General features: G+C 39.4%; 1 protein-coding gene across 1 annotated transcript in view; it reads left to right on the forward strand.

Moving 5' to 3' along the window:
* The first annotated feature begins 428 nt into the window (after positions 1-428).
* The window catches only part of LOC141548655 (plastin-3-like), a 60,775-nt gene continuing 48,543 nt past the window's right edge, over positions 429-12,660 (forward strand). The window contains exon 1 of the mRNA XM_074277679.1: positions 429-514. Coding sequence (XP_074133780.1) covers positions 429-514 — 86 coding nt within the window. The remainder of the gene's footprint in view (positions 515-12,660) is intronic.

Below are 12,660 nucleotides of genomic sequence, written 5' to 3' on the forward strand. Positions count from 1 at the left end.
GCGCATCCTGAAGCCTTCATCACTCTGGTAAAGTCCCTGTCCCTGTCCCACTCTCTCTCTGACTTGCCCTCCCCCCAAGCACTCAGCAATGCCGCTGAACCGGTGCATCCATGTTTCTTCATTGAAGATGCTCCATCTCTCTTTTCCTTTGGATTGGCTGCCCACCTCTAACTCACTTCAATTGTTCTCCTTCCTTCCAGTTAGCTTCTTCCAAGAATATCCCAGAGCTACTTTCTTTATCTATCATTTATCCATTTATTTATTTTTTATTAACCTTTTTATCTACAAAGCGTACGCATGGCTAATTTTTCCTACGCTGACACTTGCATAGCCTTTTGTCCCTGATTTTCCGCTCCCTCTCGCCCCCCCCCTAGCTGGCAGGAAGTCTGATATATGTTAAATATGGTGTAACACATGTCACATCCAGTATGCGCGTGCATATTATCGTGCTGCACAAGAAAAAGCGGATCAACGAGAGAAGAACTGGCAAAGAAAACAAAATGAACACCAGACGGTGAGTACTCTGTGTTGTGATCCCCACTCAGTTTCCCCAGCTCCCTCCGGGTGGAGCTGGTTCTAGTCATTAGGAACAAATGGAACTGGTCAGAATCAGCTCAGTGCCGAGAAGAGCCCCGTGCCTCAGACGATTGTGGTGCAGCTTTGTCGCTGCCGTGTACAACCACGTCCTGGTCCCGCTCATCTCCCTCAGCATCAGTTCCTGTCACTCTCTCCAGGCCTTTCTGAAATCCTCCTGCTGGCCATTTCTTTTTGTTATTATTAGAGCCTTTTATTGACAGAACATGCCATGCCACTTTCTATAGGAGGCCTTCACTAACTCCTTAGTTCCTAGAACAGGTGTTTTTAACTTGGGGTCGAGGAACCCCCAAACACAGCTAGATTTTAGGTAGTCCATAAACTGAAACGATGAAGATCTTTTCCCCAGTACAAGTGCTTTTCTTTGGAATTCTACAAATTTTAGTTTCTTGAAAAATGGCATTTTAAGAAGAGATCTAGAATTTTTACCAGACGGTCCAAAAAATGACACAGAAAAAAAGAACCCGTTAGAGCTCCTTCTTGCCATCTATGATGCTTGTATTTTGTGTGTGTTTTATATCCTCCCTCTCTTTCTCATTGAGGGTAGACACTAGTCCATTTCTTTGGCTTTATCCTAAGGAGCCCAGATAATTCTTGCTATACAATAGGTACTTTGTAAATGCTTTTGGATTAGACATTTGATCAGTTATGGCTCCCCCTAACCTGCCAAATAGACTCGTAAAGAAGCAAGGAACCATGCTCTGTCCCTGTAGGGAGAGGGAAAACCTTCTGAGACATTTGAAAATAGAGACCTACTAAGTAAAGAGGGCCCAAGGGTGTTGGAGAAAGAGCACCTGACTTGGAGTCGAGTCTGAGGTTCAAATCTCAGCTCTGACATTTATGAGTTTTGTGATCTTGGAAAAATCCCTTCCTCTCTTTAAGCTTCATTATCCTTGTTTATAAAAGGACAAGGATGGACTAGCATATTTGAGTTTTCATCTAACTCTTATGACTTTAGGATCTTTAAAATGGAGACAAGAGCCCTTGTGCTTCACCACTGACCTGCCTCTTTAAGCATTTTTCTGGGGGAAATTTAACAAGGATGTGTTACCTGTAAGTTGATATTCCTTTTTTTAATGAAAGTTTTTTTTATTATAGCTTTTATTGACAAAGCATCTGCACGGGTAATTTTTTGACACTGTCCCTTGCAAAAACTTCTGTCCCAACTTTTCCCCTCACCCCCTCCCCTAGATGGAAGGTAGTCCCATGTCTGTTAAATATGTATATGTATTTACATAGTTTCTTTGCTATATAGGAAAAATAGGATTTAGAAAGAAGGTAAAAATAACCTGGGCAGAAGAACAAAAATGCAAGCAAACAACAACAGAAAGAGTGTAAATGCGATGTTGTGGACCCCACTCATTTCCCAGTGTTCTTTCTCTGGGTGGAGCTGGTTCTGTTCATCACTCATCAATTGCAACTGAATAGGATGCTCTCGTTGTTGAAGAGGGCCACGTCCATCAGAACTGATCATCATGTAGTATTGCTGTGGCCGTGTACAATGATCTCCTGGTTCTGCTCGTTTCCCTCAGCATCAGTTCCTGTAAGTCTCTCCAGGTCTTTCTGAAATCCTCCTGCTGGTCATTTCTTACACAACAATAAAATTCCATAACATTCATACACCACAATTTATTCATTCATTTTCCAGTTTCTGGCCACTACGAAAAGGGCTGCCACTCACATTTTCGCCCACGTGGGTCTCTTTCCCTTCTTTAATATCTCTTTGGGATATAAGCCCAGTAGTAACACTTCGGGTCAAAGGGGATGCACGGTGTTAGGTTAATATTCCATAACATTTAACACGATATAGAAAAATGATCTAATGTGAGCTAATGGATTTGATATGCTTGGTCAGAGATGCCTATGCTCCATCCTTCCACATCTGCCACAGGACCTGGCACAGGAGACAGGGCATTTGTGAGGCAATCAGGGTTAAGAGACTTGCCTGGGTCACACAGTTAGTAAGCATCTGAGGTTGCATTTGAACTTGTATCTTCTGACTCCAGAACCAGTGCTCCATCCACTGTACCACCTAGCCATGCTAACATAAATGAATATATAATCTCCACTTCTCTAGAATTTTAAGGGAAGGGTATGCAAGCTTCCTTCACAAAACCTCATGAGAGCCATGGTACAAATGGGAATCTGTCTTATCACAGTGGAAATTAAGTCTCTGAAGTGATTGATTATTTAGAGCTTATAAGCTTCTAAGAGGTCATCTTGTCCAAGCCCTTAAAGAAGGAAACTGAGGCTCCATTAGCCACGTCACATGAATGGTGGGTATTTAGGCCAAGATGCACAATACACCCAGGTCTTCTGTCTCCCTGTCTGGTACCCTATCCACTACACAGGAGCTGATACCTCTAGGAAATGTGCTTTGTCTTCAAGCTGTAAGTAGCCTCCTCTTCTGACAAAGGCACATTTGTTACTCTTCCTCACTTGGACTTTGGGGATGTCCAGGTATCGAGTCTCGGGGCAGAATGAACTACACAATCTCAACCGGACATTAAACTTCATATGGGCTTTTGGCACCTCGGATAAGGGTGGTAGAGATCTAAGAAAACAAACTCTGCAGGGGAGGCTACCACCCGGCAGGGCAAAGGTTGGGAAAGGCACAGGGAATTTCCCAAATTGGGAAATTTGGTCAACCCTTCACTTGCAGTTATCCTGTATCATGAGGCCCCAGGACTAGTATCTCAACCCTAGAAGTAGATATTAGTTGGAAAAAGGCAAACCATTTATGCAATCAGAAGAGAAACCAGAGTATAGGATATATTGCTTGTGTGTTTGTCTCGAGTAAGAAGTGTGAACTAAGAGTAAGAAGGTGAGTGTCCTGTAGCATGGGAACTATCGAACAGGAGGGATGCTCCTCAGAGTATGGCAGCCTGTGAAAAATCCCTTTTAAAAAGCCTAACAAGCAAAAGGAAGGGAATGGCCCACAGGAACACGGTCAAACTGCCAGAAACTTGACTGATTCAGTTGAGGAAAGAATCCACCAGGTAAAGCTGTGGCACTGAGTTACCTGGTGGCCTGGTCCACAAGCAGTTAGGAGAATGGGTAATTTAAAAAAAAAAATTCTTACAATGTCCTCTTTGTGGAGGGATTGTCGGCTGTGACAAATGTCAGACGTCTCAAAGCTCCCAGGCCTCCTGTCTCTCAAATGGCATGCAGATGGGTGCAAAGCATAAAGGTGCCACTCAACTAAAACAAGACTCTAGGGGTTGGGCAGAATTCTAATCTTCAGTGTCAACCTGGAATCCAGAAGGGCCCCAAGGTATCATGCCTTTGCTTGTCTTTCACATAGAACAGGGAACAGACGTCCCTGTTTAATTTGTACTATATGGGTCAGAATTAATAATTAAAACTTTATTGTGATTTTAAAGGAAAAAAGGACATTCCCAACCAGCCAACTCTTGGAGGCAGTTAGATCAAGCCACCTAGAGTTTGCTTTTTGGAAGTTTTTTCATACATATTTGCTACCAGCTTTATATCAGAGACATAGGAAGATATTTGCATTTCTCTTTCATGTCATTTTTTAAAAAAAAATTTACCACAGCAGGACCCTTTTATCTTGGCCCCTGTAGATTAAAGATACAGCCAATGAAGGCCATTAAGGATTCTATTCTCACGTGTATGGGAGGACAGGCAGAGCCAAGATGGAAGAATAAAGACAGGGACTCACCTGAGTTCTCCTCAAAAACCTTACAAATAGCTTTAAATAATGATTCTCGGAAGCTTTTAGAAAAGCAGAACCCAGGAAAAGACAGAGTGAAACAATTTTTCACCCCCCCCCAACGTTAAAAGTTGGCAGGAAAAGTCTGTTGGGCCAGGGAAAGAGTGAGGCACACACCAGGCCCCAGCACAGAACAGGAGCAGGCCTTCAAAGCTACTGAATCAACAGCAGCAGTGGCTACTTTAGGGAGTTCTAAATTCAGAGACAGTAAGGCAGTCAAACAACTGGCCAGAAGGAGATTATTGGGATCTGTTCCTTAGCACCGAGGCACTATTCTGTTGCTTTGCCCGTGCTCAAACCAAGCTCACAATCCTGGATGGCAGGTCCAGGGCAAGGAGGAGCACTGTCACACCAGAACTTGCAGCTTTGGTGGAGCAGGGACCCTTTTCACAGGTCCAAGGCAGTGCAAAGGCCAGAGCAAAGACTCCTCCTTAGATCATACCACCTCGAAGAATTAAAAAAATTACAGTCCCTAGAAGGATCTCTGAAATTAGCTGCATAAAACCTTGAAGTTTGGGACAATGTACCCTCCACCATGGAAGCAGAGCCCTACTTTAACAAATAGTTAAAAGTCAAACAAAAGGCTGAAAAATATGAGTAAAGGACAGAAAAATTCTGATCATAGAAAGTTATTATGATGACAAGAAAGCTCAAAACACACATTCAGAAGAAGATAAAATCAAAGCTCCTACATCCAGTCTCCAAAAAAAGAGGTAGAGAATACATTGGGAAGGAAAATGAGTGATACAAGAAAATCATGAAAAATGAACCAATAGAGAAACAAAAAATACTGAAAAAATAATACTTTAAAAACAGATTAAATCAGATAGTAGAGATACAAAACAATAAGGAGAAGGATACCTTAAAAAGCAGAATTGCTCAAATGGAAAGAAAGGCACAAAAATCCACTGAAAAATAAAAGCTTAAAAATAAATTGGACAAATGGAAAAGGAGGGACAAAAGCTCATTGAAGGAAATAATTCCTTAAAAACTAGTATTGAACAAATGGAGACATAATGACTTTATGAGAAATCAAGAAAAAATAAAACAAAACAAAAATAATTAAACAGTAGAAGATAATGTGAAATATAGCACTGGAATAAAGACTGACCTGGAAAATAGATCCAAGACAGACAATTTCAAAATTTTTGGACATTTGAAAGCCATGATCAAAAAAAAAGCTTAGAAATCATCTTTCAGGAAATTATAAAGGAAAATTGCCCTGATACTCTAAAACCAGTGGATTTCAATCGAAATTGAAGGAATCTACCAATCACCTCTCAAAAAAATCCCAAAATAAAAATTTCCAGGAATATTGTAGCCAAATTCCAGAGTTCCTTAGTCAAGGAGAAAATATTGCAAGTAGCCAGAAAAAAAAAGCAATTCAATTAGTTTAGAGTTACAATCAGGCTGACTCAAGATTTAGCTGCTTCTACATTGAAGGATTAGAATGTTAGAATATGATTTTCCAAAAGGCAAAGGAGTTAGGATTACAGTGAACATTCACCTACCCAACACAATTGAGTATAATCCTTCAGGAGTGTGTGTATATCTTCTGGATATAGATCTATCTTTTTATCTATCTATACAGTGCTCAGGTAAGAGTTAAACATGAAGGAATGATATCTAAAAAATAAAATTAAGGGGTGAGGGAAATAACATGAAAATTGGGTAAGTTAACATACATAAAAGAGGCAAAAAAAAAGCTTTTACAATGTAGAGGAAGAGGGGGAAAGTAAGGAGGAATGAGTGAAACTTACTCCCCTGAGAAGTGGTTTAAAAACAGAATAAGATACACATTCAATTGGATATGGAAATATATCTTACCTTCTAGGAAAGTAAGAGAGGAAGGGAAATGATAGTAGGAAGAGCAGATTGGAGTAGGGATTTTTGAGGAAGGACAGGATGAAAGGAGAGAGAAAGAATAGGATAAACAATATGATTGGGAATAGTTTGGAAAATGAAAGCTCAGAAAATCAGTAACTTATTTTGTTTAAAAAAGAAAAATAGCTGGACTCAGTGAAGTCACTGAAGGAAAAAAAGAAAAATACTAGCAATAAGTTTAGGTTATCATTGATTGAACTTTAAAATTTGCAAAGCACTTTACATATCTCATTTGATGCTCACAACAACCCCTATGAGTTAGGTACTATAATCATACTCATTTTACAAATAAACAAATTCAGGCTAAAAGCTAAATGTCTTGTTCAAGATCACACAGATAATAAAATCTTATGTATGATTTGGATTGAGGTCATACTAATTCCAAGTTTAGAATTCTATCCTAAGTCAGTTCCTGCATGGGACATACATTTATTCATTTGTTGATTCACCCATTCAACAAGTTCTGGAATATCTGAGAGGGCCTTTATGATACAGGGCCTGTAGGTTAGAACTAGAACGGAACTTCGGTTGCACAATATCAGATCTAATAGATTGGATCAGTTCTGTTATAGACTGGGTAGTACACATATCCAAACGGTAATCCTTCCTGAGTTGAGTGGCCTTAATTGGAGAGATGACTTCCCGTGCATTAGTCAAGAATTCTCAGTTCAAAACTTAGCCCTGTGGAAAAAGGGATGTTTTTACATCAGCTGGCTTGTTTGTCTCTCTCCAACTTACTAAATCTTTTTTCCATCTATATGTCTCTCTTAAATCTTCTGTCTGTCCATCTGTCTCTGTCTGTCTCTCTCTCGCGCACACACACACACAAACCTGCTACTGATACTCATGCGATACTGATGGCAGAAGTACATAAAAACCTACTCCTAATAGTCAAAGTCTTCTTTCTTTATCTCTCTTTGCTAGGATTTGAGAATCAGCATGACTTTGCATCAAGGCAAGCCCTGTCTCAGATTCATTGCCCTGTATAGAGCAGCCACAATAATACCCAGGAGAGGTAATCTATGGCATGCTCCTTTCAGAAATAATTACGTGCCTTATGTTTTTAGGATTATTTCTAAGAACTCTATTTTCATTATGTAGGAATTATTTGAGATAGATCTGCATGTCTTCCCTAAGCTGGGAATGTCCCCAGATAGTCCATATGCTTGGTATGTTTCGACTTATCCTACATTTGTATTTTTATTATTGCACTAAGAATTCCTCTGTAGTTCATGCATGTGGCTGTTCTTATAAAATCTGTTTATTTCTTTTTCTTTGTCTCTTTGCCTCTATCTTTTTTTCCCTCTGTCTTTTTAGGATTTTTTGTCTCTCTCACACACATTTAATTTAATTGTCCCCGTAGAGGTGCTTTACTTCCTAGAACAGTTTGAACGTGCTAGTATGTACACATACACACACACACACACACACACACACACACACACTTCTGCATTGTGGACACCTCCAACAGATCTGGGGTCCAGCTCAATAACACTTAAGATCCTAGGATCTTAGACTTAAATATGGAGAGGACCTTTGCTTCATAGTGCTCAGCTTAGGAGAAAGTTCAGATCATTTTTGTATGCCATCTGCCATTGGATCATATATTAATTGGGAAGGGATCTATCAGAGCTTTAAATACAACTCCCTTCTTTGACAGTTAGGAAACACAGGCCTACTTGGAAAGGGTTTGAGGCAGGACTTAAATCTAGACCTTAGTGACTCCAACTTCAATACCCTTTCATAGTCCAATTATGTCGTTTAATTGGGGACGAGACACTATATCAAAATTAAAAAAAAATAAACAAAACATGCTAAATTTAAGAAATATTGTCTTGGAATCCAGGAAATCATTTTGGCTCTATCTATTTACTGTAAAGTCCGGACTAGCTCTCTGGAGGACCTCGGGATCAGCCCTAGTCCTTGGTCTTAGTGTAGGAGTAAAGGAGGCAGAAGAGCCACCAGGAGGATGGTCAAAAATGAAATGTCTCATTTCCAGTCTTCCTCGGCCCTTATATACCTTAGTATTATTACATCATTACAGCCTACTGAAAACATATGAACTAGAAAACCATCACATCACCATACTAACTACTAAGTACGTATGAACTAAAGAACCATTATCTCATCAATTCCACTGAGTTAACACCTTGTTTCAAGTATACTTCTCCAAGTATACTGGGGAAACTGGGACACTGATGCATTGTTTCTGGAGTCATGAAGGGATCCAACCATTCTGGAGAGCAGTTTGAAACTATACTCAAAAAGTTGTCAAACTGTGCATACCCTTTGATCCAATAGTGTTTCTACTGGGCTTGTATCCCAAAGAGATTTTAAAGAAGGGAAAGGACCCATATGTGCCAAAATGTTTGTGGCAGCCCTTTTCCTAGTGGCTAGAAACTGGAAATTGAGTGGATGCCCCTCAATTAGAGAATGGCTGAATGAATTGTGATATAGAAATGCTATGGAATATTACTGTTCTGTAAGAAATGACCAGCAGGATGATTTCAGAGAGGCCTGGAGAGACTTACATGAACTGATGCTGAGTGAAATGAGCAGAACCATGAGATCATTGTACACTGCAACAATGATACTATATGAGGATCAATTCTGATGGACGTGGCCTTCTTCAACAACGAGATGTACCAAATCAGTTCCAATTGATCAGTGAGGAACATAACCAGCTATACCTAGTTAAAGAACACTGAGAAATGAGTGTGGACCACAATATAGCATTTACACTCTGTTATTGTTTGCTTGCATTTTTGTTTTTCTTCCCAGGTTACTTTTGCCTTATTACTAAATCTGATTTTTCTTTTGTATCAAGACAGCTGTATAAATATGTACACATGTATTGTATATGTTAAATACAATTAAATAAAATACAAATATTTAACATATACTTTAACACATGTAACATGTATGGGACTACCTGCCATCTAGGGGAGGGGGTGGAGAGAAGGAGGGGGAAAGTTGGAACAACTTACAAGGGTTAATGTTGAAAAATTACCCATGCATATGTTTTGTAAATAAAAAATAATAAATATATAATATTTAACAAATAAAAACAATAATAAAAAAGAATGAGATAATGATGTTGAAACTAGAACTAGCTAAAAAGTTTTTGTACAAACAAAACTAATGCAGACAAGATTAGAAGAGAAGCAAAAAACTGGGAAAAGATTTTTACAGTCAAAGGTTCTGATAAAGGCCTCATTTCCAAAATATTTAGAAAATTGACTCTAATTTATAAGAAATCAAGCCATTCTCCAATTGATAAATGGTCAAAAGATATGAACAGACAATTTTCAGATGAGGAAATTGAAACTATTTGTAGCCATATGAGAAGATGCTCCAAATCATTATTGATCAGAGAAATACAAATTAAGACAACTCTGAGATACCACTACACACCTCTCAGATTAGCTAGAATGACAGGAAAAGATGATGATGAATGTTGGAGGAGATGTAGAAAAACTGGGACACTGATACATTGTTGGTGGAACTGTAAATGGATCTAACCATTCTGGAGAGCAATTTGGAATTATGCTCAAAAAGTTATCAAACTGTGCATACCCTTTGATCCAGCAGTGTCACTACTGGGCAGGTAAACCAAAGAGATCTTAAAGGAGGGAAAGAGACCCATATATGCAAAAATGTTTGTGGCAGCCCTTTGTGTAATATCTCGAAATTGGAAATTGAATGGATGCCCATCAATTGGAGAATAGCTGAATAAATTGTGGTATATGAACATTATGGAATATTATTGTTCTGTAAGAAATGGTCAGCAGGATGATTTCAGAGAGGCCTGGAGAGACTTACAGGAACTGATGCTGAGTGAAATGAGCAGAACCAGGAGATCATTATGCACGGCAACAACAATACTATATGATGATCAATTCTGATGATCACGGTTCTCTTCAACAATGAGATGAACCAAATCAGTTCCATTGTTCAGTAATGAAGAGAACCAGCTACACCCACCGAAAGAACACTTTTCAGGGGAAATAGATTTTCCACTCCTTCTGTTATTGTCCACTTGCATTTTTGTTTTCCTTTTCAGGTTATTTTTACCTTATTTCTAAAGCTGGATTTTCTTGTGCAACAAGATAACTGTATAAATATGTATACAATATATGTATACATATATTGGATTTAGCATATACTTTAACATATTTAACATGTATGTACCATCTAGGGGGAAGGCTGGAGGGAAGGAGGGGAAAAGTTGGAACAGAAGGTTTTGTAAGGGTTAATGCTAAAAAATTACCCATGCATATCTCTTGTAAATAAAAAGCTACAATAAAAAATAAAAAAAAAGAAACTAAAACTACCTAAGTGTTGACTAGATATGAGGACTCCTTTGAGAACTCCTTCAATTTGCTGATATTTTGATATCTATTTTTGTTGGAAACACAGATAGACATGGGATTCTAGCTAATAACTGGGGTCTTTTCTTGTGCTGTATTGTCTTAAGGGAGATAATTGATATTATTGACTCAAATTATTGACATCATTCATAATTTGGCATTATGAGATCAAAGAGTTGGGGAAATCATCCATTTTCAATCCCCACTGTCTCTCCATCCTGTAGGTAATTTCTTTTCTCCTAGGTAGGATACCAGGGCCTGCCATGTCCAAGCTATGCAATTTTGGTGAAGTTTCCCCTTCTATAGATCTCAGTTTTTTCACCTGAAAAATTGAGACAATTCATTCAAAATGAATTAAGCATCCTATAAAATGAGGAGGCCAAACTGGATGAACTCTCAGGTTCCATGCGACTCGAAATCTGTGATGTGTTCAAAACCCTGGGCTAAGCAAATACAGGGAAGATACAGCTGATCCTTGGAGCCCCCAGCAGCACCTACATCTTGCTCTGATAAGGACAGCGTTTTGGTGAAGTCTCATCTAACCCCCCAAAAGAATTAGTGATCACTTGTATATTGTAGAATTTGCTGAAAGAACAAGGGAGCTGAGGACTTTCTTCCCACGTGCCTCTCTAACTAAGAGTCTTAAAACAGTCAAAGCCTTCGAAACTTGTGTTATAAATGACATAATGTGGCCTGCTTCTGACAAAAGATGCCTGAAGCATCCCCAGACCCAGGGCCCATTAGACACTAAATGGGGGAAGGGCTCCAAACGGAGACTCAGTGAATGGAAGAGAGGCTCAGGGGGACAGGGAGACTGCGGACTGCTGAACTCAGCATCCCTTCTCTCTCCGGGGCACTGGTGGGCCTCCCAGAGGTGCTGACAGCATCTTTCTATTTCCTGGGCTGCTTCTTTGCCTGAAACCAAGAAAACAAAGTATTACACAGATCAAAATAGAGGCTCTTCCCAAGAGCAAAAGAGCAATGGAGGCCACATAAAAACCCTTTGTGTTCTCTGGGCATGTAAACGTTGGGGACTTTTTCTGGCCATCTGATTCAACACAATTGTTTCCAGCACATCATGTTCTGCCACAGTCTCTTTAAACTGTTCTAGCTCAGTTTCCCCGCACTAGTTTCCCCCATTGGCCTGACTGAGTTTCCCTGAATTGTTCTATCTCAGTTTCCTTAACTGTTCTGCCTCAGTCCCCCTTAAGCTGTAAAACCCCCTCTGGTTCTGCTCTAAGGTTAGAAATTGTCAACGTGAGACTCAAGATGAGGGGAGATCAGACTTCCTGGCTCCTTCTGCCTCAAGAATTTATGACACTGCCCCTTCTGAAATATTCCAAAAGGTAAGACTATCCCGGATACCTCATTGATATCCTTCCTTCTGTTTATTCAAACATCCTGACTCTGGCTTTTAGTAAGGATTTATAACCTCCCCCCATCCTGACAGAACCAAATGGTTCTGTATTAAAAAAACCAAAACCTAAACCAAAAAACTTCCCCGCTCTTTTCTTTCTTTGTTCAAAAAAGATATAAGAAGACTTGGGATTCTCACATTCCCTGGATACTTTGACACGAGAGTCTTGTCCAGTCAATTATACTCTCCAATTAATAAAATATTAAAAACTCTCATCTCTATCTTGCCTCAGCTTCTTTATTAAGTGCATGCTGGGGTATTCAAGACTCCGTACTAGGAATCACCATTGATATGACAAATAAAACTCACATTTTCTCTTGACCTAGAAAAGAGACTTAAAGGAGAAAGGATTCTTCCCTCCCTCTCTCTAATTATCCCTTTGTTCTTTCTTCTCTCACTCTTTCTGTCTCCTCCTCTTTCCCCTTTTTTCCTTTTTTTACTCTGCCTCCCCCCATCCTTTTATTACTTGGAGAAGTAACATATTGTATTAGGAGTAAAAAAGTACTGCCTTCGCCATCAGGAGTGTGTCAGTTACTTATGGACCATGTGGCCACAGCTTTTTCACCTGTAAGATAAGAATAATATCAGTTGACATATCACCATAAGACCAATGTGAAAACTGAGTTGGGTCACGCACGTAGAGTAGTTAGCAACCCTTAAAA

The sequence above is a fragment of the Sminthopsis crassicaudata genome, chromosome X (genome assembly GCF_048593235.1).
Source record: "Sminthopsis crassicaudata isolate SCR6 chromosome X, ASM4859323v1, whole genome shotgun sequence".
Taxonomy (NCBI): Eukaryota; Metazoa; Chordata; class Mammalia; order Dasyuromorphia; family Dasyuridae; genus Sminthopsis; species Sminthopsis crassicaudata.